At 41.6% G+C, this 27,991-nt stretch overlaps 1 protein-coding gene across 1 annotated transcript; it reads right to left on the bottom strand.

The window, feature by feature from the left end:
- Nucleotides 1–293: 293 nt before the first annotated feature.
- Nucleotides 294–27,766, bottom strand: LOC309435835 (uncharacterized protein). The gene is made up of 15 exons (XM_082044577.1): nt 27,611–27,766; nt 26,117–26,293; nt 25,122–25,208; nt 24,596–24,733; nt 23,903–24,020; nt 23,091–23,236; nt 21,844–22,011; nt 20,395–20,802; nt 9,747–9,923; nt 8,580–8,663; nt 7,034–7,171; nt 4,933–5,050; nt 4,215–4,357; nt 1,547–1,714; nt 294–808 (listed from the first exon to the last, which is right to left on the bottom strand). The coding sequence occupies exons 2-15, from the start codon at nt 26,282–26,284 to the stop codon at nt 407–409; spliced, it is 2,463 nt and encodes an 820-aa protein (XP_081900703.1). The 5' UTR covers nt 26,285–26,293; nt 27,611–27,766; the 3' UTR covers nt 294–406.
- Nucleotides 27,767–27,991: the final 225 nt, after the last annotated feature.

Here is a 27,991-nt window from a genome sequence, read left to right as displayed (position 1 = left end):
TAAGTGCTAAGACCAAACGTGAATACAGGGCTCTAGTCAGAAGGGTGAGGAGAAGACCTGTGTTAGCATACATACACATCACTGTGAGGGGAAGGGTTAGAAATGGCATAGCTGGTAGGGGTTAAGGGGCTGAGCTACACTAGGGGGCCTGGTCTGAATGGTGACCAGGTTTGCTTTACAGATGCAAGGGATTGTGTGCTCCCCACTGCCATGGTTGTCCCTTAGGGGCAGGAGAGAAGCATAGGTGGAGCTGTGCCATGGGGCCCTGGAGTGTGTGATCAGATGGAAAAAAAAGGGTTCAGGTCCCACTGTCCTCAGTTGCAGCAGGAGTTTTCAGGTTTTGCACTTTGCCTCTGAGCTGGCAAGCGAGTTATCTCCTGGTCTGCAGGGCAAGGAGTAACTCTGACTAGGGTGAGCAGAGTCTGCCGAAGAAGAGGATGGTTTGAGATGTGTTGTGTTTGATGAAGAAGAGGAAAGGGTGATCAGCTTTAAAAGTCACTATTGGTGCTTTTGATCTCAGCACCAGGACACCTGTGGCAGCTGCTGCCTCAGTACCTTCTTCACTGACCTCCACGAAAGCTTTGTGAATAACTTTTGAGATAAAAAGATCCTTCTTAGCTGACATGCCTGTGAAATCAGCTTGAGTGGGGTCAAAAGCATTCCGTATCCCCATGCTGCTCAAAGTGGATTTAAGGTCATAATTCTCTTCCAGCTTCAATTTGGGCAGGTACAGATCCACTTCAGCTTTTATCATGCTGGTTGATTTGGTCCATTCAGCCAGTTTCTCATAGGTCAGCTCTCTTTCAACCTGCAGGGAGTGAGATCAGAGTGTCAGTGACTTATACTCTATTTGTTTAAAGGTGGTGAGGTTTAGGCCTGAACTGTGAGAGTAGTTAATTTTTTTTTCCTGGTGTGAAGAGTATTGCTTTTTTGCAATGTGTGACTCATAATGATATTAATAGGTGCTATCTATGTTTCTGTATGGTTGATTTTTCAGTAGTGGCAAATAAGCAGAATGCATGGGACCTCACGTACACGTAAAAAGATGTTTGCCCTGATCTGTTTAGAATCTTAAACTGATCCTGGCATGATCATGAATGGCTTTTGATACCTTCTGGGTCAGGGCAGTCAACACTTAGTTTGAGAAGCCTCACCACAAAATATCAGGTGCAAATCCAGACTGCAAGTGACATGAAAATGAATCAATACAGCCCTCAGAAGAAGATGACTCTAGGGCACAGTGGTTCGGATTTGGTCCTTGCTTTCCTTATGCTATTCTAACAATAGGAAAGAGGACCCAAAGTAGGCTCAGATGGTTGTATGGACATACTTTTTCAGTGTACCCCTAAGTAAAATACTATGTTTGCAATATTGTCAGATGCCCTGAATCCTGAGGGCATGAGAAACCATGGTGTTATCATTTATGAAACAAAGTATGCATGCATCAGAACCTATTCTACTGTGATTTTGATGCTTATTCTTTTTCTTTCATCTGTTTCTGTTACTGTCTCATAGAGTATGTGGTGAGATGGTAGGTCAGTTTTACCAGCTCCAGACCAGTAGTGTTATCATTGATGTCATCTGGTAGGAGGACGAACATGCTGAGTTCATTTTCCACATATGGCAGCTCAATGATTTTGAATTTCATGGTTGTTTCATGGAGTATCAAAAATGTATCTCTCATAAACATCATCTGTACTGGTTTAGTCTTGGTCTGTGAAAAAATTCAATCATAAAAAAGAGTGTTACTTCAGTCCTTAAAATGGTTGATAAAGATTACTTGCTTCATTGAACTCAAAGCAAAAATTTGTAAACAAATACAATACTGAGCAGTGTTTGTATTACTCAGTACCCTTTCCCTTGGACAATATCATGTACACCCCCTTTTCAAAGTCATTGTGATCTTTACAAAAAACTGGCATAGACACATACCTGCCAACTGAATCACTTGAAATATATTTCTCATTTTAAAATAAAGGGGATAGCTTTGATAAGCAAATGACTACTTTGTTTCATGTTTTCTCCCAAATATTACACTTGTGGAGTGAGGACCTTGACTGGAGGGAAAAATGTTGACTTTCTTCCACTGGATGCTGTCAACTCTTTTGCCTGTTTTATCCATCCAGGCAATGCTGATTGTCTCACTTTACCTCTGAACCATATTTTCTATGACCTGTGCTGGCTTTTCCTCTTACCAAAACCATCGAGAACTGGATTACCAAATGAAACTAGATTACTCAGTAGTCCTCTGAACTCCTATTATGTTCGCAGAGTTTTTTACTAATATGTCCACTATCCTTTATGTGTGAGTTACACTTGAGTGCAGAAGTTTATCTGTTTGTTGGTTTTGTATCAGGTAACCTGTGAATTAAAACCTCTCTGTGCACCAATGTATTTGGTTTACATGGCGAGGTTTTGGCAGTGGTGGGGCTGCAGGGATGACTGCTGTGAGGAGACATCAGAAGCTGCCTCCATGTCAGGCAGAGCCAGTTCCAGCCAGCTCCAGGACAGACCCATCACTGGCCAAGGCTGAGAAGTACTGATATCATATTTATTAATGGGTGAGAACTGCTGCCCAATAGCAGCTGGGAGAAAGGAGTGAGAAAACATGAGAGAAACAACCCTGCAGACGCCAAGGTCAGTGAAGAAGGAGGGCAGAAGGTGCTCTAAGCAGCAAAGAGGTTCCTGTGCAGACCATGGGGAGGCCAGCTGTCCTCCTAGAACCCATGGGGATCTGTGGTGGACCAGATCTCTCCCTGCAGACCATAGACTCCACACCGGAGCAGGTGGATGCCCAAAGGAAGCTGTGACACCAGGACAGCCTGTGCTGGACGAGGCTCCTGGCAGGACCTGTGGCCTCAGGAGAGGAGTCCACACAGGAGCAAGTTTTCTGGCAGGACATGTGGCCCCACAGGGGACCCACGCTGGAGCAGTTCATTCCTGAAGGCCTGCACCCCATGTTAGGACCCATACTGGAGCAATTATTGAAGAACTGCAGCGTGTGAGAGGACTCGCATTGGAAATTAAGGACTGTGTCCTGTGGGTGGGACCCCACAGGGGAAAAGTGTGAGGAGGAGGGAGCAGCAGAGACAAACCTTTGAATGACCACAATCCCCACTCCCTGTACCCCTGCTCTGCTTTGGGGGACAGGTAGAAGAGTTGGGAGAGACGTTCAGCTGAGGAAGAAGGGAGGGTTGCGTGGAGGGTGTTTTATATTTGGTCTGATTTCTCATCCTACTCTGGTTAATTGACAGAATATAATTAATTTCCCTGAGTCTGTTTTGCCCATGATGGTAATTGGTAAATGATCTCCCCGTCCTTATCTCAACCCATGAGTTTTTCATTCTATTTTTCTCCCCCTGTCCTGTTGAGAAGGGTGAGATACGGCAGCTTGTTGGGCACCTGGCTGCCAGTCAAGCTAGCCCACCACAACCATCCACCGTGGCAGATCCTAAAACCACACATGTAGCGTAGTAGTTTCGGATACACAGTCACATCATCAACACAATTGCTTCACATTGCTTGGCATACAAAAAGTATTTGCACTCATAATCTCTGTCAAACAAGACGTATGCTTCCATTGACAAATATTTTTGCTTGCCTTTGACACAGTCCAAAAATAGGCATGCAGTCAGCTACTGTGAATCGTCGGTGCATGAATGTTTAAATACTGTTAGCTCAGTAACGTGCCCTCAGTGTGTACTGAATACATCATACACACACACTCAGCTAAAATGACAAACTCCCATGAAAATTCCCTCTGAGGTTTTAGGCAACACCCAGGGTGTGTGAGGAAAGAAGAGTTGGTTCAGTTTCCTTGAACTCAGAGTACAGACTGTTTCTGAAAAGCAGAAAAGAGACGTAGGTGTGTAAACATTGCTCTCAAAAGCAACTCAGTCCCTTTTGAAAATGGGACCTTGGTACTTACGGAAATTTCCTCTTGTCCTTAAGCTACTTAACCATAGTCTTCTCAACTGTTTTGGTACTGAAGAGGTATTAATTAAAGTGAAAATCATATTTTCATGGCCATCTGTAAATAAGATAATGCTGACTGATTTTCACAATTGCCATTCTTGCTGAGTTTATACCACGTGCCCAGCAGTGAGTAGTGTTGCAGTGGCATATGAAATGCAAGTGAGATGTTTAGAGGTTTCTTGCACTTCTGTAATAGACATATTGATGTATGACAATAGGCACACAGACAAGGAATTTACCTTGCTTAATCTGAAGGGCATCTCAGAAGTATTTTCCTCCAGAAATTTCTTTTTCCAGTTTCCTTTGAAATAAATGGCATTTACTAAGACCAGTACAGTGCGAGAATTGAGAGATCCTGCAGGCAGCAGATCCTGGATTTTCCCTTCAAAATCAGACAAATAGGACTGTTATTCCAGCGTCACTGTGTAACTCCCCAATTTTAACTGTGCCTTCTCTGTGTCTACCTATCTAGCAAAAATGTTTGCATTTGGAAGGCTTTTTTAGTGTACATTTTTCATGGTACACATATGGTAAAAATGGCTTTTGAAGCATTTCTATATTTTTAAGGTATTTATTGCAATTTTGATAGTAAATGACATTGCAAAGCAGGTAATGTGGATAGCTTGGATGTTCTGTGAAGGTGGTTGCAAGCAGAAGAATGCAGAAGTAAAACCTTCACTAATCGGAGTGGAGCAACTCAGTATCTACCTGTGTCTCCCTCTAAAGAGAAATAATTCAGAAGAGGCCACATACAGCATGAAGAATCAAGGGAAAGACCTTGTAAGGAGCAGCAGTTAGGTTTGGAGAGAGTCGTTCTTCAAACCATTTAACTGCACTATGCTCATCACCTCCCCTAATTCCCATCTTTAATGGATCCTTGGCTGCAAGAGCAATATATGTGGAAATACAAATGCTTTGAAAGTGAAACAAGACAAAAGGCATTGTAGTGGTACTTACTCTCAGTTTCATTTTCAACCCATGAATTGATGAGCACTCTGGCTTGTTCTGCAGCTGTCTTAAAGTTTACAGCTTGTGGCTTTGCATTGTAATAGTTTGTAATGAGCTGTAAGAATCTCTGAAAGACAAGATTGGAAAATGTATGCTTATTTAGTTAAATTTGGGTTATAAAAATGTTAGAAATAATAACTTCCACAGATTATACAGTCTGCTAATACATAATTGAAGAAAATATAATTTGTTTGAAATGGGATAACCCTTAAAATAAGGTCTGATACCTTCTATGCTAAATGTTAAGTGAGGACTGATTAAACTTCAGTCTCAAGGAAACTGATACTTCATACTTTTGTGTTTGAAATCCAAAGTGCAAATTTGTAGTTTTGAAATATCTCATCAAACAAGCATACTTCACTTAAAAAAAAAATTCTCAAGATAACCTTTTTATATAAATTGAATACTTTTTGTCTGCTTTATGACATAGGGCTCAGCACAAGAGGGAAGAATAGTCTCATATAAAGTCAAAACAAGGTTTTTAGATTTGCTTCAGAGGTGCGGAACATGCCAAGAGTTTGTGAGGACAATGAAGGATCAGGTATAAAGGGAATATTATGGCAGAATAAAGTCATGGCAGAAACGCAGAGTTAATGTTTGCATTGGTGTCTGCCATGAAACAGTCAATGGAGATTCCCAGCAGGAAATTCTCTACATTCTCTGTAAAGCATGTGAGATTATGGAGAGAATGAGCAATAAGCATTCAGAAGGACAAATTGCTAATTACTCAGGAGGGTGAAAGAAACTCCAAGATCAAAGAATAGTAATCTCCTTCAAAACCACCTTCCAATAAATTGTAAGATGATTAATATAATGTCAGTTTTAAACAAGATGTCAAAGATACAGGTAATTACAAACTCGTGAGTCTGTACAGGGTGAATTAATAGAATAGGTCTAGTGGGTGTATGGATAAACATGAAGTATTGGAGGAGTGTCAACAGCATTTTGTAATAGGAAGTCCTAAATCACGAATCTGTTGGGAGTTTTTTGAAGGTGAATAATATGTGAATAACAAGGTTGAGCCATTACAGTCTATTTGAGTTACCAAAAGGCATTTTGTAAGACTTCTCACCATAGGCTTAGCATGCATAGGACTACAGAGATAGGTCTTGTTTCTTTGAACAACTGGAAACAAAGAGCAGGAGGAAATAGGGTTCACAGTTATTACTACTGTACTACCACAGGGATATGTGCTGGCATCTGTGGTAAAATATTTATTCTGTAAAATACAGCTCTAAATATTTACGTGAAAATATCGATACTAAAACAGTTGTAAATGATGTGGAACTCCCAGTGAAGGGGATGCTACAGGGAGTGATAATTTCTGTTCAGGAATGAGATATTGAAGATATAATGGACAGCTGCATGAAAAAAAGTCTGCTCAATAGTGGCCCAAAAGACAAATACAATTTTAAGATCAACAAATGAAGGAGTAGGGAATGAAAGAGAGAATATTAGAATACAACTGTATAAAGCTGTGGTGTGACCATTGTCTGAGTTCTCTGTGCAGCTCTGGCCTCCCCGGCCTCAGAAGTTTAAAAGATACAGAGACAGGGTATGAGGATGACCAGAGATATGGAAAAGCATCCTTTAGAGGAAAAACAAGCCAAAAATTATACCAACAGGTAGCAGGCTCAAAATCAGGTACTTCCTACAGTGTATGGTTCGGCTGTGGAACTCCTGGTGCTGAGGGTTGCGGTACATTCAAAAGGAAAGTCTGCAAATTTCCTGAAAGAACAGGCCATCAAACAGGCCATCAAGTTCTATTAAGCAGACATTCACTCTGGTTTAGGAAGATCCTGAGCTGCAGATCGCTTGGTGACCACAGCAGATTCTGGATAAACATCACTACACAGCATGCCTTGTTCTTCCTAAACTGTTGCCCACTGTTAGAGATAGACGGACCTCTTATCTGTGTGAGGCTAGCCCCATATGGCTGTTCACATGTCCTCACTGAAACCACCGTACTATCATTTGGAAAATTTTTATCATCTCTATTGATAATCCCTCTTAATGTCAAAATATTCTCAGGTAGAGATATTCAACTCACAGGTAGTAAGGGGTAGGTCTTTTCCTCATACAATTGGTTGGCACTCTTCAACAAGTAGGTGCTTCTGGGTTTGTTGATGGCAGACAGGAGCTCTTTGAAAGCAGAGTGGATGTTTTCAGCTTGATTGTGCTCAGGATCCTTGGAAAGAGACACCAATCAGTATGGTTTTGGGTTTGTTTTTGTCTTTTTTTTTTTTTTTTTCTATTTGAAGTATTGCATCTGCTGCAGCTGCATGTATTTAAAATGTCCGGGTTCTTTTAATTAGAAAGGAGTTTCAGGGGATGGAGCTGTTTTTCGAGTATGTTGCATGTTTGTACACTCTGTATACTTACCAACTATTAGGTTTTCTCTGTTTGACATGAATTTTGTTGCTGTTTGGACTTTGGAGGGAGGTTGTCCTGGATGTCAATGCTGATGATTTTAGGGAGCATGAGCTTGCTTGCCAGCTGTTGCCAGCTGTTGCTTTGCTAATGGAGGAATAACCTGCTACTTGTCAGCTGCTCCCCGACAGCTGCTTGGGTGCAGTCCCCTCCTCCAGGGCACATACCATGCCCTGCACATAAGACACTGAGAGCCTGTGCCACTGACTCGGGGTGACTTGTCGTAAGGTTGATCAGGTGACATTCCTTGCTCTGGTCTTTTCTTACTCAGGCTGAGATGTGGGCTGCTAGCAAGGAGCTAGAGGACACAGGGTAGGAGACACTGGGTTTTGCAAGGGGATGGGAACAGATTGAAGAGGTAATGGAGGGAACTGTCTGAAGGACCAGATTAGGCAGACTCTGCCACAACTCAGAAAGTTAGTGAATGCTAAAATGAATGTGAATGTAATGATTCATTTTGAAGATTCATCCCCCACCACCTAGGGAGAGAATATCACCTCCTCGCCCCTTTTATTTCAAGTTTGTCTAATCTATTTTGTTTGAGCTTTCTTTTAGTTCCTAGGCTAAACAAACGTGACTTGTTTGAGTTTACAGGCCTTTTGGTGCTTAGGGAGTTCGTTTGATGAAAAAGGTCTGGGCATTTCCTCCTGGTGGCAACTCTCCGGGGAGCTGATGAACAAAGGTGAATCAGCATGCGTTAGATTAAAGTGGAATTTTGTTTGCCTGATGTGTCCATACATGAAAAAGGTGGAAGGGAGTTTAATGGGTAGGGCTGCAGTCAGGTGTGAACGTAGTAGTTGTTTTTCACTACAGAAAAAAAAAAAAACAAACCACAACCTGAAACTGATAAGAGATAAAATTGTCCTACGCACATTAGAACAGTTGATTTGTTGATCTTGCCATAGACCATCTAAAACCAAGTAACACAGTATTAGGACCAATCAAAATTATGTTGGTGTCTCAATTCAGATTTTGAAGGCCTGAGTTAATAAGTTTTATGGTAACATTATCTCCTTATCCACTTTTTATATGTATAGTTCTTACTGAAGTGAGGCAGTAGATATAGACTGAAGACAAGCAAATGTTGGAACGCTAAAGCAGCAGTTGTGATTAAGTATCCCTTTCTCGGAGATTTTTTTCTCTGAGTCTTTTGTTGTAATAAATACCATCTTTCTTTTTTTCGGTCTCCCCAAAGGCCTTGCTGTCTCAGATGAACCTTCTTCTCCTGCAGTCTGGTTAAAATGAAGAACCTGTGGTAATGATAAATGTTCATAAATACAGCTTGGTTTTTAAAGATAAATGTATCCAAGGGTTGTGTAATTATGTTCGTTTTCTATGGTAATTCACCAGCCACGCCCAATGATAGTCAGTCTATCCAAGTTATTGAGGACAAGACCTTATTCTCGATTTTGTCTCTGTAACTCATTATTATATAGATTTTAGTGACATTTAATGCTTAATAATAGACCAATATTATGGCTCAAATATGAATTTATTTAGATAAATGATCAGTTCATGCTTGGCTACATGGAATTTATTTTAGGATCATGACCAAGCACAACAAAGAACGTAGTGCAGTTCAGAGTCTTACCACTGGGAGAAAAATGTAAAATTCTGTGTTTAATTTGTTTAAGTAAATGCGTATAACCTACAAGAATACAAGACTGAAAAGTTCTGCAACAGTGTGCAAAAGTGAAATAATGTTTTCAGTACCACTATGTCTCCATTATTGATTGGAGGATCACCTTATTTATGGACAAACTATGTCACAAGCAAAGGTGTTTGTACTGCTCCAGTGCAGCCAAACGTGTTCAGGAGAGCTTTCTAACTTGGGATGCAGTATGAGAAAGCAGGTAGGTGCATTGCTGCCAGAACCAAGAGGGGTCTAGAAACTGTGATTAATTTCTAACACTCCCTGTTCTAGATTATTTTAGCTCCGTATTAATTTTGCTACCACAGATGTCTCTTTATGATTTTTTGAGCAGTATGTCAGGTGAATTATCATGCTCAACAGGCAACTAAAATAGAAGGCAGAGTTCAAAGCAAGACCAGCAGTAGAGTCTAATGTCAGTGGCTTCCCTCTGGCAGATAATTGCAATGCTCTGGGAGCTGTAGGTGTAAGCTGAAGGCAGGGGTAGTGCAGATCAGGGACGTCTTGGAAATGAAGGAGGAGAACAGTGGCCTGCAGAGCTGCTGGCAGCCTGAGTGGGGTTATTTTCTGTACCAACATTATGGCAGGACACTGTTCTCCCATGTTGTTGCCTCCTGTTCCACACAGGCAGAAGAATAACGCAATTTATGTGAGGTGTTATACTGGACATTTCAGAGCTTACCTCAGCCATCTGGGTTGCAGTGTCACCTCTTGCACCCAGGTAGACCATGGCGAGAGCAGTTGCAATACTCCAAGGAGAAAAGAAGATGTTTTGGCATTTGGAAGTTTCATTCAGCTTTTTGTAAAGGTCCAGAGTGAAGCTGTTGGTTGACACTGAGAGAGACTCCATTGATACAGCCTGAGACAAATGAGTGTCAGAGAGAGGTGATGACTACTTCTTCACTTCTTTTAAAAATACAAAGCTGCTAGTGGGAGATTTCCTGCACCCTCTCAAATACGGTGGGGGGGTGCCCCTGTAATGGGTAAAATGCTGCACAGAGACCGAATACAGGCAGCTAGTGGGTCTCTTTTTAAGACCTGCATTATTTCTCCCTTCCCACCACTCCTCAATGTCCTCAGCTTTTTATTTATTCTTCATTAGATGAGCACAATTTTAGCTAGCAATGTTTTCACAGACCAAACTTATTTCAAAAACCCATTTGCTTAAGTTTCATAGAATTATTCTTCAGTTCTGTGGGAGTGAAACAGAATAATTTCTCATGTGCTGCTTTGAGCTTTTTTCTATTTCTTTAAACTTCCTGTGCTATTATTTTCGGCTGAAAAAAACGCATGGTGGATTCATGCAATTCACTACATGTATCTTGAAGGATACCAGAGATCTATAGATTTTTTCTGTGTTCTTGATGTAGGTAAACCCACATTTGAAGCTGTAGCTGGATTTGCTAATTACTCTTTTTCAAGTTAACTCTTCTATCTTACATCCAACCTCAAATAATTAGTCTTTTAAACAACAACAAATTTTCCCTGTTTTTTTCCCATGCCTTTTCCCAGACTTATCAGAATGTACAGATTTTGCATCCTTTTTCTGCTTCTTTTTCCAAGTATGTTTTTACAGGACAAAACCAAAGCAAACAAAAAAATCCAGCCTCAGGAATAAACTATTTTTCCGTACATGGATCTGGAACAAACCTGTGCTGCTTATTAGCAGATTTTAGATCAATCTAATACCGTTAACAAATATTAGGATAAACTCAGAAATTTCCATTGCCTTCAGCAGTATAAGGACTACTAAAACATACTAAAGTCAATGTAAGATGGCATCAGGTGAAAGGTTAAGCATTAGATCAACTTTTAAATCTATCTTCACCCACAATGTACATGTTTAATCAAAAACCGCAGTCCTCAAAGCTGCCTGCCATGCAGTGTTAGAGCTGCCAAGAATCTCTGACATCTTTGAGTTTTGGTTTCAAAGCTTTCCAGGGTTCCACCACTGCCTTGGAGCATTCTCAGGAGCACTTCAGAGGTGAATGCCCTGCAGCCTAGCTCATACCTAAGCATTTTGGGACCTTGAAATCAGCTATATCTCTTACTGCTGTGCATGGAGATGCTGATAGTCCCAAAGCATATCTAGGGAACCTGGCTGAGCTGAACATTTTTGCCTGAAGAATTTCAAACTGATGTCTCCAGAGGGTAGATGAACTGAATCCGCATGGAGCAATCAAGCATTTCTCAGGCTTGAGAAAGAGAACGTGAGGCTCACTGGTCTACTAGCCACTTCAGTCATCTGGGAAAGGAAAAGTCTGGATGCCTGATCCAGTAGTTATTTGACAGTAATAAAGCAGAGACTTGAACCAACACGCCTCATGCTGAGCATCCAAAACACTGTGCTACAGAGTCATACTGTCTTGTGTGTGTAAACCCAATACTAGTAGGTGTGTATTCCCTTCTGCAGCCTGTTCTTAGTCCTCTGGTCCTAAATTGTCTAGTAGCCTGCTGATTAAGGCACCCTTCCTGCAGGTAAGGAAACTTTCTACCTTCCCAGGCTGTGTAGATTTTGCCCCACCTGGAATTGCATTCTGACCCCTGTGCCTTGGCACAGGTTTTTCCTAAGGGCTACATTTTATACTAAAAAATGAGCATTCCCTTCCTCTGCATGACTTTTAAGCCATCATTTAACCACTCAGTACCAAAGAATTGAACGTGAATTTGTAAGGCTTCCAAAATAAAGCTAGTTGTTTGATATGAATATTTACACTACCTGAAATCCTGAGGGAGAGAAGAGTGAAGATCTGTCTTCAGTCAGGATCTGTGGTGGTTTGTGAAGCAATGAATACTTTTGGAAATGTAGAAATGCTTGCACCTCCCTTTACTTCTCTACATCCTCATCTTGTATTAATGTGCGTGTCCTACTTCTCCTCTCTATCACCTGCTTTCAGAACTTGGAGAGACTTGCTCAATTCAAGGCCACTGTCTGTGGGTGGGTATCCTGAAACTTGAAGGACAATGTGCCTTTCTCCCACAGGTAGCCTCCACAACCTTGGCATTTGGCCTGCAAAAATGTAGGAATTGAAGAAAATAATTCAACCACCCTGTGTTGGCAAGGGACATGTTGAAATAATTTTACAGCTTCCTTTTCTTTTTACTCTGCAAATTGGGGAAATTAATAGGAACTGATCTCAAAGATATGGTAAAAGGGAATATTGAAATAGGCTATTAGTCTTATTCATTCTGTGGCTAAATTTGACAGGGGAAGGATTTGAATACTTGTGGCCCTCAAGTCACATAAAGCCCTTATTTTGTGATATTTTGCATTTTTTCTCTTCTGTTTCAGAAATCAGATCACGAAGGTTAGAAGGTATTTCCACAGTCACCTAAAATAAGCGGTGAAACAAAAGTGAACACTGGACTCGTTTAAACTGGTGGATGTTGTTTTAAGAGACTGCTGTTCCTAGCAGAGGGGATAAAGGTGCTTTAGGCACCTACAGGCCCTGCACTGTACCAAGCTTATTATTCCTTTTGGTGGATTGAGAGAGTTTAGGTCACCCACCAAAAGCTGCAAAGCTCTGCTTGTAATGATTTCTTTTACTGAAACTATTTGTTGCATTGGTGCAGAGAGCCCAAACAATAGAATGTGTAAAATTGGATATCAGCAAACATGTAATACAAAACAGTTACATGTACACAAATGTTTTACTTTAAACCATTGTAATTTGCAATTCTGCTGGCTTACTCTGCTCTTATCTGTGTGACTTGGATTAAACTGCATTGATAAATTTCCTTTGCAATCATTATATGTCTTTTCTGCTACATTTATGGTTAGTTAGGAATGGTGTCTGCCCACTAGTGTGGCACATGCAAAGTAAACCAATTACCAGCATGAAGGCAAACTGTATGGAAAAAGCATCAATATAAAGTATACACATCTGTATTTTGAATTAGAATTACATTTTTGCACTTATATTTACTTCAAATCTGACCAGTGCATAAGCTATACAAGGTTTCAAGAGTGGTAATATGTGCCTCTCTTTTTTCACACCTTTTGTTTTTAAGTGCGTGCAGGTTTTGTACCTGGAATACCTATCTTATTTTCTTGCTTCAGAAATGTATTAGTCTCTATTATGTTCAGTTATGTGCTTAAGAAGTATTTCTACTATGTATCCAAACCTCCTGCTGTCTATTTTTTTAGCTAAATGAGTAGGAGCAGCAAAGATTGGCCAAAAATACAGGAAAATGAAGAAAGGGTACCCAAACTGTGTAGACATTCTTTGCGGTATATTCCAGCTGCTGCAAGATCCTGTTTAGTAAGAGAGAGTGGGGTTTCAAAGGGGAGCAAGTCAGCCAAAGATGGGGTGCTCTTGTTTTTGTTGTGCCAGATGGAAATAGTGAGATGAAATAGTGAATTGCTGCAACCAGAATGGTAGAAACAAGGTGTCATAGCATCACACCACCTGACCTGTTGACCTGAAGTGGATTGACCTCTGGCAGATGGTCATAAAAAGTCTTTGATAAAACCGGTCATTTTCCTCTGACATACTGATAAAGTAATTTTGTCCTTTTTTGAAGCCATCGTTCATCCTCATCTTGCCCAGCACGGATATGAGGTTGTATCTTTCTGCTTGTTTGATTGTCATACTCACATACCTGTGCTATGTAAAGGGTCCACTCTGAGTGGGCCATTTGGGCATTTATTGAAGATCAGTCTTCTTTTAGTTACATCTAGTAAAAAGCAGCACAACTTAATATCAGTGCTAGACTAAGTCAAATTACTGATTTTAGTCTGCAGGAAATCCCATTCAGCTATGTCCCCCCGGGAAGAAAATGAGATCAAGTATCACTTCTGTTGCAATAGAACTCTAAAGTATTGGATTATACGTAACATTTTAAAAGGGATTTTTGTGTGCCTGTTACTGATGGTAAAATAAAACTTTTAAAAATACAGATGCATTTGCATTTCAGTTCTAAAGCAGGAGGTTTTTGTCTCCTTCTCTTGAATTCTAACGCTAGACCAGCACTGTAAATGTTCTTGTCTCTATTATTGTGTGCTGTGTCTGCCATTTCTGCTTGTCATGAGGTCAGCCTACCACAGAGGTGTCAGGGATTATTTTATGAAGCTGAGATTTGCACTGGAAGATAAAAGGCCCATCTTTCATTTTAATATAAACTGAAAGCATGTTAATACACTGTGTTTTGACAGGCATGGAATCGCCTAGTGACGTGCTCACAATGTATTTGTATTGAGCCCTGTCTCAGCAGTTTCCTGTACATAATTCTTCCTTTAGTTTTCAAAGCTCCGAGACATTTCAAGGAGGATTTTGTGAACTTGAAGTTACAGATTTTGATGAGAGAGAACAAACCCAGGGCTTCTTTAAAGCAATTATTTAGAAATGCAGTCATGTAGCTCCTATTACTTAGCTACCTTGAAGCGTTTCAGAAAGATGATTAAATAAATACCCTTTCCCCAGTATGGAAGACTAAAATGAAACTGTCAAAAGCATCAAGCCATCCTTTGTGGCAGACATGAGAGAAGGGATAGTGCTTGGGATAGTCCTTGCTGAGAGGAGCCTTTGAGCACCATGAATGCCGTAGGAGCTGCTGTACTGCAGATCTGTCTTCTTTTCCCTTCCCTTGTCCAAGCCTGTTGCCAGCCAGACTGTTACCTGCAGAAGCCCTCAGACTTTTTGGAACAACAACAGTAAGCATGGTTAGCACATTGCACTGGAAATTCAAATTCCCAGGACCACCTCCCTTGCTGTATCCAAGTGTGGCATCCCAACCTAACAGGGAAACAATTGTGAAACAGCAGAAACGAGAAGACTTGCAACTTTTAACTTGCGGCACTGGCAGATGCACCTTCCAGATCTCAAAGGCCATTAACAAGTGTGAGGACTGAAAGTAACTGCAGTGGACAGGGCTCGCATCTGTTGACCTAATTTGTCATCTGGATATATTTGCTGCTTGCTAGGGGCATGCATTTCGGATGTTGTAGAGGGTCTACTGAGGCTCACTTGTCCCTCCCCCTGCTGCTCTTACATGTAGGCACCAATGATACTGCCGGGGTGACCTGGAAAGTACGAAACGTGACTACATGTCTCTGAAGGAAGTGGTTAAGGGCATGGGGGCCCAGGTGATGCTCTCCTCAATCTTTCCGGTGAGGTGAATGGGCCTGAGGAGGACTTGACAGATCCTGTGCTTTAACAATTCATTGCACTGCTGTTGTTGGTAGCAGGGACTCAGTTTCCATGGCTGTGGGGCTTCTCTGAGGGTCACCAGATGTTTGGAAAAGAGGGGATCCACATGACTGAACAGGGAAAAGTACCTTTGTCAACAGGCTGGCCAATCTGGTAAGGGGAGCTTTAAACCAGATATGGAAGGGGAGTGAGTGATCCCACAGCAAATGAGGTTGTTAATGTGGTAGGTACACCGAGGGCCTGGGGTGATGAAAGCAGGAGGTACATTGTGATCAACAAAACAGCTAAAGTGGAATCGCTTTAAACACAGGCATGTAAAGAATGAAGTGCTTGCAGAAGAGCCTTAAAGGAAAGCTCTTAAGCCTGTACAGGAGAATCGTCATGCTTGAGTGCCTCTCTGAAATGCCACTACACTAATCCAGGCAGCATGAGCAAGAAAGAGGAGCAGTTAGTAGTTTGTATGTGGTAACAGGGCTGTTACCTCATTGGGATCATTGAGATATGGTGGGATAGGTCACACAACTGAAAGGCTGCAGTGGAGGGATACAGACTTTTGAGGAAGGACAGGCTGGGAAACAAGGAGGAGTTGCCCTTTGTGTGAGGGAGCAGCTGGAATGCACGAGCCTCTGCCTTGGCACAGGTCGGGAGTCAGTCAAGAGCTTGTGTGTCAAGATTAGTGGGCAAGACAACACAGGTGCTGTTGTAGTGGGTATCTGCTACGACTTCCTGATTAGGAAGTAGATGAGGCCTTCTTCAAACAACTGAAAGAAGCCTAGCCCTTCTGGGGACCACCCTGATATCTGCTGGAAGAACAATGCAAGCAATCTAGGGGATTTCTAGAGTACACTGATGACAACTTCCTGGCACAAGTGATTGAGGAGCCGACAAGGAATGATGCTCTGCTGGACCTGATACTGAGAAACAAGGAAGAACTGGTCATGAATGCGAAAGTCACTTTGGCTTTGGCTGCAGTGGCCATGAGATGATGAAGCTCAGGATCCTAAGAGGAAGAAGCAGGGCAAAAAACAAGACTGCAGCCCTGGATTTCGAAAGACCTTCAGAGATCTGCCTAGAAGAATCCCATAGGTTATGGCCCTGGAGACGAGTTCAGGAGAGCTGCTTGATTTTCAAGATTCACCTCCTCCAAGCTCAAGAATGATCCATTCTGACAAGTTGGAAATCTAGCAAATGTGACAGGAGGCCTGCATGGATAAGCAAGGAGTTCCTAACTGAACTCAGACATAAAAAACAGGTGTATAGGATGTGGAAGCAGGGGAGGTGACCCAGAAGGAATATAGAGTTGCTGTCTGATTTTACAGAGGTAAGGTTAGCAAAGCCAGTGTTGATCTGGTATTGAATCTGGCAAGGGTCGTGAAGAGCAGCAGGAAAGGACTCTACAAGTACAAGACAAAAAGACCAGGGAAAACATAGGCCTGCTGCTGAATAGTGCGGGGCAAATGCTGGCAGAGGACATAAAAAAGGCTGAAGTACTCAATGCCTTCAGTACTTCAGTCTTTACTGGTAAGACCAGCCTTCAGTTAGAGTTAGATAAGTGAGCCCAGCCAGGCCCAGAGGGTTGTAATTAGGGGCATAAAGACCAGTTGTAGTCAAGTCACTAGTGGGGTCGATCGATACTGGGGCCAGTACTGTTTAACATCTTCATTAATGACCAGGATGCTGGGACAGAGTGCACCTTCAGTAAGTTTGCAGACAATAGAAAATTGGGAAGAGTGACTGATACACCAAAGGGTTCTGCTGCCATTCAGAAGTACCTGAACACAGTGGAGAATTGGGAGGAGAGGAATCTTGTGAAGTTCAACAAGGGAAAATACAAAGTTCTGCATCTGGGGAGGAATAACCCTAAGCATCAGTACACACTGAGGACTGACTGTGTGGAAGGCAACTCTACAGAAAAGGACCTTGGGGTCTTGGTGGACAGCAAGCTGACTGTGTGCCAGCAGTGCACCCTCACAATAAGAAGACCCAACAGCATCATGGGCTGCATGAGGGTAAATGTTGCCAGCAGGTCAAGGGAGGTCCTTCTCTACTCAGCCCTGATGAGACCATGGCTGGAGTTCTGTGTCCAGTTCTGGGCTTCTCAATGTAAGAAAGATATGGTTTTCCATATCTTCCCACCGAACAGAGCCACAAAGATGATTAAGGAGTGAAGCATCTTTCATATGACAATAGGCTGAGAGAGTTGGGAGAAAAAACTCAGGGAGATCTTATCTATAAGCATAAATATCTTATGGAATGTAATGAAGAAGAAGAAACCAGACTTGTGGTGCCCGGTGAGAGGACAAGAGGTAATGGGCACAGATTAAAAACATGACATTCAATCTGAACACAAGAAAACACTCTTACTGTGAGGATGGTGAAATAGGTTGCCTGGAGAAGTTGTGTAGTCTCCATTGCTGGAGGCAGACATTCAAAATCCAGCTGGACGTGGTCCTGTGCAACCTGCATTAGGTGACCCTGTTTGTGTAGGGGGTTGGACCAGGTGATCTCAAGTGGTCACTTCTAGCCAGAACGATTATGTGGTTCTGTAAGGGTTAGCCTGACTTGAGAGCCAGATGCTGGTTACCATTAAAATAGTACTGGAAGTCACAAATTAAGCAGCTTCTAGTGTTGCTCGCAGTAGATGAGCCTTGAAGAGTGTCTCCCCCTGGACGGGTTCATTTTCTTCCCTTTCATCCTTTTTACCCACATCTCAAGTATGTCTTACACTGGAAGCTGTACTCTTTAGCATTGTCTCCCAAGCAAAGCTGAGACTGAGAGTGTCATGGTACCAACACCGTCCTGTTTGACTCTGCACCTCTTGCCAGCTGGTGGACACTGCTGTAGTTCCTCAGAGAGCCCCAGAGGTATCACTTTGTAGAGTCCTGAAGTGGAGGATGAGTGACAGGATGCACAAAAATAGCATGGGAAAAACTTTCATTTGGCTTGGCATGGAACTTTTCCCACATCTTTGGGCAACTTTTTACCTCACATGAAGTGACTCTTCAAACTGCATGTACACATTTTAGGAGTTCTCAGTCATTTCTTATTGTTGAATACACACAGCAGAGAGACAAGATCAACATGCTGCCAGGCTAAGAATTAACATGCTTACCACCCTGATGAGTCTTTGCTGGCCAGGTGTCACTTAAGTGGAGGAGGGCTGGTCTTTGTCGCTCCCTAGAAGAGGCTCAGCCTCAGTGTTGTTAGCTGTTGCCTTTCAATTGTATTTTTTTTAGAGTTGAGATTTTATGCCTCCTCATGCAAGCGTTTCTCCTCCTGAAGCCTTGCTATGCTGACTATTTTATCTTTTGTTTGTAGTTTTGTTTTTCTTATTTTGCACTGCCTACACTTGTGTGCTTTTCCACACCTAAACAACAAATTTCTTAGTAAAGCTGAGTCAACAACACACAACTGGGCTGCACCAAGGTAGGGCCCGGATGACAGACAGCTGAACCCAGAGCTGAGGGTTACAGACAAGGGAGAGCACCTGTTTTAGAGGGAGCACTTCGTACAGGGAAGAAGGTGCAGGTATACTTTTTTGGGTGGAGATATATTTCCAGATAGAATACCTTTTGTGGAGGTGGAATTTTGCAGAGAATAAATGTTTTTATAGTACCTTCCTCCTGCACTCAAATCTTGTTGCCTTAGATAATGTCCTCTGACATGTGGTTAGAGTACCACAATGGCTAAAAAACGTTATGCTGTTGCTTATGACCACAGGAAAGCACAACTGCTGCCTTCCCAAACCAACAGAGGGAACTGATGTGCCAGTACAGCATTGCTTGTTCATTATTGTACATGGGCAAAAAGGATGTTTGGAACAAGCTCTTCTGGGCTATAGCCTCTTTGTGTCTAGTGTGTGGTGACAGGTTTGTTTAGTAAATGCCTAGGATAACATGCTGAATAACAGGGTTTTGGCTGTTTGAAGCCTAGTGGGAATAAGACACTAGTGTTTTAAAGTTTCTCAGCTTTGTTGATCAGGATGATGTGGTGGTTGATTTGGAATGGCTGGAATGGAAATATGCTCCAGCTGTGCACCTTACAGGATGCTCTAAGAGAACCAGGTAACTCGTCAGTGTCTTGAATAACACAAGTACAACTCCAAGTTAATTTATTTTATTAAATGCAGGTCATGGTAAAATTTGAAAGTAAAGCATCAATCAAAATCTCACTGGTGTTTCTGTCAATGCTATGATTATTTTTGCTGAGATGCCCTCATAAGTTACAAATCCTACATTGATCAATAATACAGGTATTGTTGGAAGTTGTGCAGATATTAGCCAGGAAGCAGGTAAAATAAAAAGAGGAAGCAGATTTGAATTCTGAAGGTTTTTTATTGTATATCAGTAAGAGTCAGCAAGGTGTCATGTTGCTCATAGTTTTCTTAGCATTTTTGCTCGTTGGAAGTCTCATCAACCTTAAACTACAAAGTTTAGAAGAATGAGGAAAAAATACAAGGTGATTAGAAGTCAGAGATTAAATGTTAAGGGCTGGACTGTTTTCCCTTGCTGCCTCATTTTTTCGTAAGCTGCAAGGGCAGGAGAAAAGGAATGTAAAGTGTCTATATAAATCTGGTGAGACGGGGGAAGGTAAGGGGCATTTGGAGGTTATTGTGGGTTTATATTAAATTTTGATAATTTCCAAGAGTCTTTAAATTTGAAATGAACATAAGGAAACTGTAATTGTAAGGCAAATGCACATTTTCCAATGAGAAAAGGAGAGCATACAGATTTCTCCAAGGTTGTTGGTTGGGTTTGGTTTGGTTTTTTTCAGGGATTTTTTTCCTCTCTGGGAGGTTCGAGAAGATGAATTGCATTTCCCTTCAAGTCAGCATTTGGCATAGGGCTAGATGATGGCCTGTGTGCAGAGAGCTTTTATGGCTCCACCTTACTTTCGAACAACAAAGCTGGAACAGCAGGTTTGATGCAGGGGAGCAAAATTCTACACTGTTTTTTGTGAAGGGTTGTCTCATTAGGACAACGGAAAGAAGCAGCAGAGGGGTAGTCTTTGAAGCACAGGGTGGTTTCCAGGTGCTACCTTACTTGGGAGGGAGAAAAAGGAAATACACTTTCAGTACATATGGCTATATGGCTTAACATTGAGATTTTAAGACTGCAGATCACATTTTTCCATCATACAGTGAACCTTGGGTGCTATCTGGGAGCAAGTAATAGCTCATTATGGGGGACAGCAGAATCTGCCAAAAAAGAGGATGCTCTTGGATGCATTGTGTCTAATGAAGAAGTGGAAGGGGTGGTCAATCTTAATTTCCAGAACACGGTTAATAGGTGCACTTGTTAGTGATATAATTACAGCAGTAGCAGCAGCTGCCTCAGTGCCTTTCTCATCAACTGCAACAAAAGACTTGTGCATAACTTTGGAGATCTGCAGACCACCCTTCTCAACCATTCCGCTGAAGTCAGCATTGTCATGGAAGGCAGCGCGCATTCCCATTTTGATCAGATTATCACCGAGGTCATATGTCTCCGCCATTTTGAACTTAGGTAGGTACAGATCCACAAGAGTTTCGGTCATCTTCTTGGAGTCAGTCCATTCAGACAGCTTCTCATACGTCAGTTCTCTTTCCAGCTATCATTTAAGAAAGAGAAGGAATTTGATGTTTGCAAGGAAAAACCAATTAATTAACTATGAATTCATCAATTTTATGTCAATTTAATGAATTAAATAGTTTTTAAATGGCAAATTTAATGTTTAGCTGAAAGCATGGCATATAAATTGGTTTTACTGATTATCAGAGGTGGGGTGTGCAACAAGCATTTGAAACTTAATGCTGCAAGATTTTGAGCACCACCCCTGCCAAATTAATTGCAAAAGAAAGACAGGTCACTCAGCACCTGCCACTGACATCCCCTGAGTAGGTCTTTCCTCTCTTTTAATTCAGTCTTGATGTCAAAGATATTGCTGGGAGATTCCCAGTTGTGCAGCAAGTGGTTTGGTCCAGTTCTATATAAACAGATGTTGATTTTGCACGTATCTCCTTTGCAATTTCAAAGCAAACTGCTTCCAGCAGATTTTTTCCCTGCCACTCTGTGTCCTGGATACTATGTCACCAGAGTTCACCTCAGATCAAATAGAGGAAAACAATGAATGGTATTCTTGACATAATAGATGCCAAGAATTTAAGAGTCTTGCAATTGTAGCAACTACAGTGGCAAATCTTATTATTGTAGTAAATGCAGTCTCACCAAAAGCCTGGCTTTCCAGACAGAAAAAAAAATGGGGGGGGGGGGGGCAAACAAAATGAGAACACAATGGTGAATAAACTTCCAGGCCATGGAGAAGAGATGTCTGTTGTTTCGTGTAGTACTGAATGTGCAGTGAAGGGAGATTTAACTCTCATGTAAAACTGGGTGTCAGTCATAGGGTTGTTGAAGAGCCAAGCATCTGACTATGCCCAGTGTTGACTGTCTTCAGTTCTTACCAAACTAAGGGCTGTCAGTATGGATGAACTTTCTTGGGATTAGGCAGATATCAAAGGAAATTAATTCAGCTAGTGGAGCAGATCAAACAGCATGTCCTCAGAGAGGGGGATATGGTCACCAACCTGTCTTTTTTGTTGTTTTTAATGACTGGTTGGTGATACAAAATGGATGTAGCATGTTTCTTTACCTGTTCAAGACCCGTAGTGCTGTCTCTGATGTCATCAGGAAGGAGGATGAACATACTGAGTTCACGTTTCACATACGGCAACTCAATCATTTTGAAATTCATTTTTTCCATGATGAGAACTGGAAATGTAGCTCTCATGTACATCATCTCCACAGGCTTGGTGTTTCTCTGTAAATTATTTATAAGAAAGAAATTATTCCTTGAAAAAAAAAAGGATGACGATGACTCCGTGCAGTGGAGGGAGAAGAAACTTTTGTAAACAGCTTTTATAACAGTGCTTTGACATTCATTTTCTAAAGCTTTTCTTGACTGGAAAATATTGCCTATCTTGTTGTTTGTTCCAGAGCTTTTTGCCAGGGCCTGAACTGACTGATTTTTCTATTATCCCCAAAACATGCACAGCAGCCCACAGAGCAGGGAGGAAGAGAATTAGAAATATTTGCAAGGATTAGGGAGATGGAGCATGTGTGGGATATGGCCTTACAACACTATGGTAGAGGAAAAGCTATGGATTAAGAGGTTCTGTGGTCTCCTCCCGCTAGCAAGAAAAAGTGACTAGCTGATTGATCTTTATGTCACAACCAAAGGGGCTCATGATGAAGAAGGTTCCTGGCAAAGTCACCTTTGCAGGAGTGTGTAACCTCTCTTAACATCTACATCGATTTGTTCAGGGAAGCAGCCGGTATATATGTGCCAATCAGAAGGCAGAAGCTACAGCTGGTGGAAACTGCACAGCGCTCTTGTCTTTTGATGTGAATTCATTGACATCTTTTCTGGACACATGCCATTAACATTTCTTCTAGTCGCATGCAACCGTGCACCCATTCAGGGCACTGCATTACAGCTGTATTTGAGCAGATACATTTGTGCCTAATTGGGCTGCGCAGCACAGGTGCCTGGGCACCATTCTTACCTGTGACATGGCATGTAGCTCTTCTCCATGAAGCCTGGACTCTCAAAATCATGTTTTTACAATCTAGCCCTTTTAATACTGCTTTATAAAAAGGTCTTAAGTGACTCTAGTGCTTTTGGAAACAGTAGCTGTTACCTGAGTCTCATTAATATTTACCAGAGCAGCATCTTAATGTTGCAGTGACTTGAGCACAGGCACATTTTACTGAAAGCAGCTTTTCACAGAGAGCCTAGTTACCACAGAGATACCTAAGAGACTTACAAAATTGAAAGATTTCAGCAGTAGCTGTTGTCACCAGGCTGTTTACAGTAAGAAGGATACCAGAGACGCTTACCTTGTTCAGTCGGAAAGGTTGCGTTTTTGTATTATTTGCCTGAAATTTCTCTTCCCAGTCTGCCTTGAAGTAAATAGCATTTACCAGGATCAGCCTGGTGAAAGCGTTTACTGTCTCCGGCAAAGGCAGCAAATCCTTGATTTTGCCTTTTGAGATCAAAAGAGTCATGTTTCATTCCAGTCTAGCACAGCGATGATTTATTTTGATTGTTTTTTCTCTCAGCTCAACTCCTTAGTGAAAAAGACCATACCTCAGTGCCCTACTGCCTAAAATACACCTCCCCCTGCACCCCCTGCCATCAATCAGTTTGTTTCCAGTTTCAAAGATGATTGCTGCCCTGTTCTCAGGGGTAGCTGACAGGGATTGACTCCTTTCCCGAAAAATGTCACAGCTTCATGGCAAGCAGCTAGAAGCAGAAAGCCATATACTGCCTTGCCAGCTGGTTACACCAGGTAAAAGGAGGCCAGCACCCCTGTCCAGTGCAGGATGGCACATCTGGGTAGGCATCCTCCCCCTACCCTGGAGCACACTGGTAGGCAGAGGTGGGTGCAGCACCAGGGCAGCAGCTGTGCTTGAGGAGCAGCTAGTGCAGAGCACAGTGGAGTCCATGGGAGTCTCCCCAAGGAGCTCACTGGGGTTTGGATCAGGTATTTGAAGCTGTTGGAGTTTGCTGCTCTTTCTCTGTCCTCCCACTGCATCTCTGCTCACTGTCTCCATCAGAAGGCATAGCCTGGCTGCTGCGGTAGCATTTGAGGAAGCAAGGGCACCTACCCAACATCAGGCTGACTTAATAGGAAAGATGCTCAGCTTACCCTCAGTTTGAGTTTCAACCCAAGCATTGATTTCCCTTCTGACTTGTTCATGTGCTGTCTTAAAGTTAACCTTCTGTGGCTCTGCTTTGTAGTACTTCTTACTGAGCTGTATGTATGTCTGCAAAATAGAAAACAAACAAATAAATAAACACCAAAACCAAAACAAACAAACAAAAACCAAAATTGAATAAGCTCTATACTATACTGGATTTTTCAGTCCCAAAGGGAATTTGTTAACCCTTAGACTTCTTGATAGCTTCTTGGGCATAGAGAACTGCAGGATCTTGCTTGTTACTCTCTGTTGGACTGTGAGTTAATAGTTAAGAAATAACCAAAGGACAGAAAATTCCCTTCTTTTGCTCCCACTTTTGCTTGGGGAAGCAAGGAAAGCTGTGCACATCTCATGGATGTGCTTGGTTTCGTGTCTCATTTACAGTTGTATATATTGGGGATTCCAATAATAAAGCCATATTGCCTGAAAAGGAAGCCCTACACTATAGTCAAAGGGAAATGCATTGTTAAATACTGTGAGCAGACCAACTGGTATTTTCCAGTTAAGTTTATCACTGGAGTCCAGGGCTCTTCATTTGCAGTATTCAGGATCAGCTTCAAATCTGTTCTATTAATGACAAGTAATTCAAATGAGAAAATTGTTTTGCACCTTTTCTTACTTCTCTCTGAGATTTAACTTACAGGTAATAATGGAAGGGTTTTTTCCACATAGATGCGGTTGGCACTTCTCAGTGAATAGGTGCTTCTGGGTTTGTTGATGACAGTAAGGAGCTCTTTGAAGCCAGAATGGATATCTTCAGTTTGCTGGTACTCAGGATCCTTGAAAAGAGAAACCATACATTCAGCAATTGTATTTTCTGCATGAAGTTTTTAAAACATGCTAAGTAATGTATATGGGGAAGGAATTTGGGTTCCTCTCTCTTTTTATTTTTCCAAGTTTACCATCACTGCAATTTACAGGGCTCTGTTTATGACTGGACTGATTTGCCATATAGAAAACCTTCCAGACTATCCCAGTGACATGTCCTTCCATACTTCTGAGAGTCTGACTGAGTGAAAGGAACTGAACTTGCACCTGTTGTGAAGTATGTTGGGTTTTGTACTTTAAAGAGGTGTGCAGACAAGAAATACTGAACTCCTAAAGCTATGTTTTGGATATTTTGATTCTGGAGATTCTTTATCTTGGGATTTCAGGTCTAATAGATACCATTTTTCTTTTCTTTGTTTTCCCCCGACAAGGTCTGGCCACAGAAGAAGATCCTTCAGCTCCTGCTGCTGGAACAAAATGAAGAACCTGCAAGCAGAGTTTCCAAAGGTAAGAAATAGACATGAAGGAAATGGTGTGACCTAAAGACAAATGCACATCTTGTGTACATCTGATTATCTTGTTTTGTGACGTATGATAATTCGCAGTGCTATCTGATTCTTAGGTGACTAATCAAAGGGATGCTGAAGCTGTAAATTCTATACAATAACAATGAGTAGCACTGTCCCTCTCCCAAAGCATCAACACAGTGCTCCCGTCTGCATGCTGCAAAGCTAAACTCCTTTCCACAGCTGTTGCTCTCAGCAAACTCAAATGATTCTCCGCACGATAATGGTACAGAAGGCATCTGAACAGGAGTGTGATGACCCAGAGAAGACTGGGCAGTGCTGAGCACCACAGCTCCCTTTGAGCCCTTGAGCCAGCAATGTGGCCATGTAGCATTAGAGCATGGATTGGGTTGGAGCATGTGGAGTTATGAAAACCCTTCCTATTTTCCTGTTGGATTGTCAAGCAGTTGTTTATGAAAGTGTAAATCAAAACAGAAAGAGGCATCCTGGCCAGGGCAGAGAGGGAGGGTGCTGGGATCTGAAAGCCCTCTGCCGATTAGAAGATACTAGTGTCAACTATTTGAATCTGAAATGGAATCTCCCTTCTGTGGCAGAATCATAGAATCACAGAATAAATTAGAAGGTACAGGAAAATTTAGAAGAATTCAGGTTCAGAGAACCTCTGTGCTCAGTGTGTGATACTCACAGAACATTTTCTCTTAGTGGAGAAGATGAAATTAATAAAATTTACCATTCAGTTATTGCATGCTCTCGTCTGCCTTGGTTCTTTGTCATTGTGGTGTCAGTTTTTTCTATTTAATGCTAAATTTTGCAGCCAGTACAGGAGTTAGATATTGTATGGGGTGTGTGCTTCACAGAGCAACTTACCTCTGCCATCTCTGTTGCTGTATTGCCTTTTGCACCCAGGTACGTCAGAGCCAGAGCAGTTGATATACTCCAGGGGGAAAAGAAAATGTTTTTGCCCTTATTGGTCTCATTCACCTTCTTGAAAAGATCAATTGTAAAATTGCCAATTGATGTTGACACCAGTTCCATGGCTGCAACCTGGAAAGAGGCAACAGACAGAATTGTACTATTTGAATGTTTAAAACAATATATGCAGTGCGTGATAGTGAGAAATGTTACATATGCAACACAATACATATGCCCCCAATACAACTAATAGCCTAGCTGTATGTTTTACCTTCCACACAGATACTGTTTGCCACAGTAAACAGTTAGGAGCAGCCATTTCTTGTAGGTATTTTGTTACCCAGATAATATTTCCTATAGTTGGGGCTATATCCTCTTTTATACAACTGCAGTTTTCTTTGTGTTTCTTTCTGCTTTTGGTTTTAAAAAGTGCAGATTTGCAAACTGCGTTGGTTTTTTTGTTTCCCTTTTCATCCTTAACTAATGATTTATTGAAGTAATTTTCCCAGAGTAAGTTAAAGGAAGTTTTAGTACATATGTTCACAACATACCTGAGTTTACCACTACTTCATTTTGGATCTGTATGGGATTGAGAACTGATACAGAGAAAGTATTTAGGCATAATTCTTAGACTTGTATGCTTGTCCTGGCCAGACAACCATTCTGAGTAGTATGATGCATGGCAAAGCTGTTATTCAATGGAGTTTTATTCGTTATTTTGAGCTACCGCCCCTTCTATATGTTCCAGAAATTTTATTTTGCCCAGAAACTTGCAGATTCGTTGAGGATATGAGTATTCCAGACTTTAAGATAGTCCAATAGTACCCGCTTCATGTTGTTTTCCAGTCAAGAGACCAGATTGTGTTATTATTATTAATACTGGTATATCTATGGAATGGAGCTGCAAAAATTTTGAGGCAGTCTCTGTAGTCTAAAGGTATTTACTGAGTGTTTGCCGACTGCAGTGGTTGCCAAACCACTACAGTTCTTCTGGCAGTCAATGTGCTGTCAGTACAAAATCTGTATTACAAGGTTGTTTCCTTTTCTTGGAGAACATGACCAAGAGAGCATCAGGATGGACATTTCTATATTTTCCACAAATGAATACTACTCTGAGTCCCTGGCCTGATGATGCGCAGTGGCTTTGCAGAGTGAAAATGATCTGTTCCTAATCTGAAGTATGGCACTCTTTTGTCAAACTGAAGATTTCATTAATGAGACAGTTACTACCCAAAGAAAATTCTGTTTTTGATGATCAGGTCTTCCCTGAACTAGCAATATTCCTTAGTCTCAGAGATTTTTCTCTAGGGGTTGACATCTAGAGAAACATGAGGCAAGAATAAAGCACTATAACACTGGTATGGTAAAATTTACCTATACAGTCATTCAAGCCATAGATTGGTTCTTAAAAGCATCAGAAAAATTACTTAAATTGGTTTAAATATTTACCTCTGATCCTGTGAGTGAGAAGATTCAAGTCTTGTCCTCAGTCAGGGTCTGTGTTGTTGTGTCAAGCAGTAAACACATTTAGATATATAGTACTGTTTGCACCTCCCTTTCCTCCTCCCCTACAACCAGGTTGTTTCCGCCTACCCAAAGCTCCTTTCTACCAAATCCCCAAAAGAACTTGCGCAATGTTGTCCTCCTTGTTGACCTTGTCACTTTTCAGTTTTAGACATTTCAAAAGGACAATGTGAGTTATAATCTCAGCTCTATTGTTACACCACAATAGCCTACTGACAGAACAGCAGAACAGCTCACCCCTTCCAGCGGTGTTCTGGAGACAACTGGTCTGTTGTTTTAAATAAATGACTCTAGTAAAAAAGTTGC

This window comes from Streptopelia decaocto (assembly GCF_964273445.1).
Source record: "Streptopelia decaocto genome assembly, chromosome: 2".
Classification (NCBI taxonomy): domain Eukaryota; kingdom Metazoa; phylum Chordata; class Aves; order Columbiformes; family Columbidae; genus Streptopelia; species Streptopelia decaocto.
Note: the sequence above shows the minus strand (reverse complement) of the source record. Positions and strands in the feature narration are given on the sequence as shown.

Coding starts and splice junctions, on each gene's coding strand:
- LOC309435835 (XM_082044577.1), bottom strand. CDS start 26,284: ATGGAACTGGTGTCAACATCAATTGGCAATTTTACAATTGATCTTTTC. Junction 4,358..4,932: donor GGTTGAAAATGAAACTGAGA/GTAAGTACCACT, acceptor CTGATTTTGAAG/GGAAAATCCAGGATCTGCTG. Junction 809..1,546: donor ACACTACTGGTCTGGAGCTG/GTAAAACTGACC, acceptor CACTCCCTGCAG/GTTGAAAGAGAGCTGACCTA.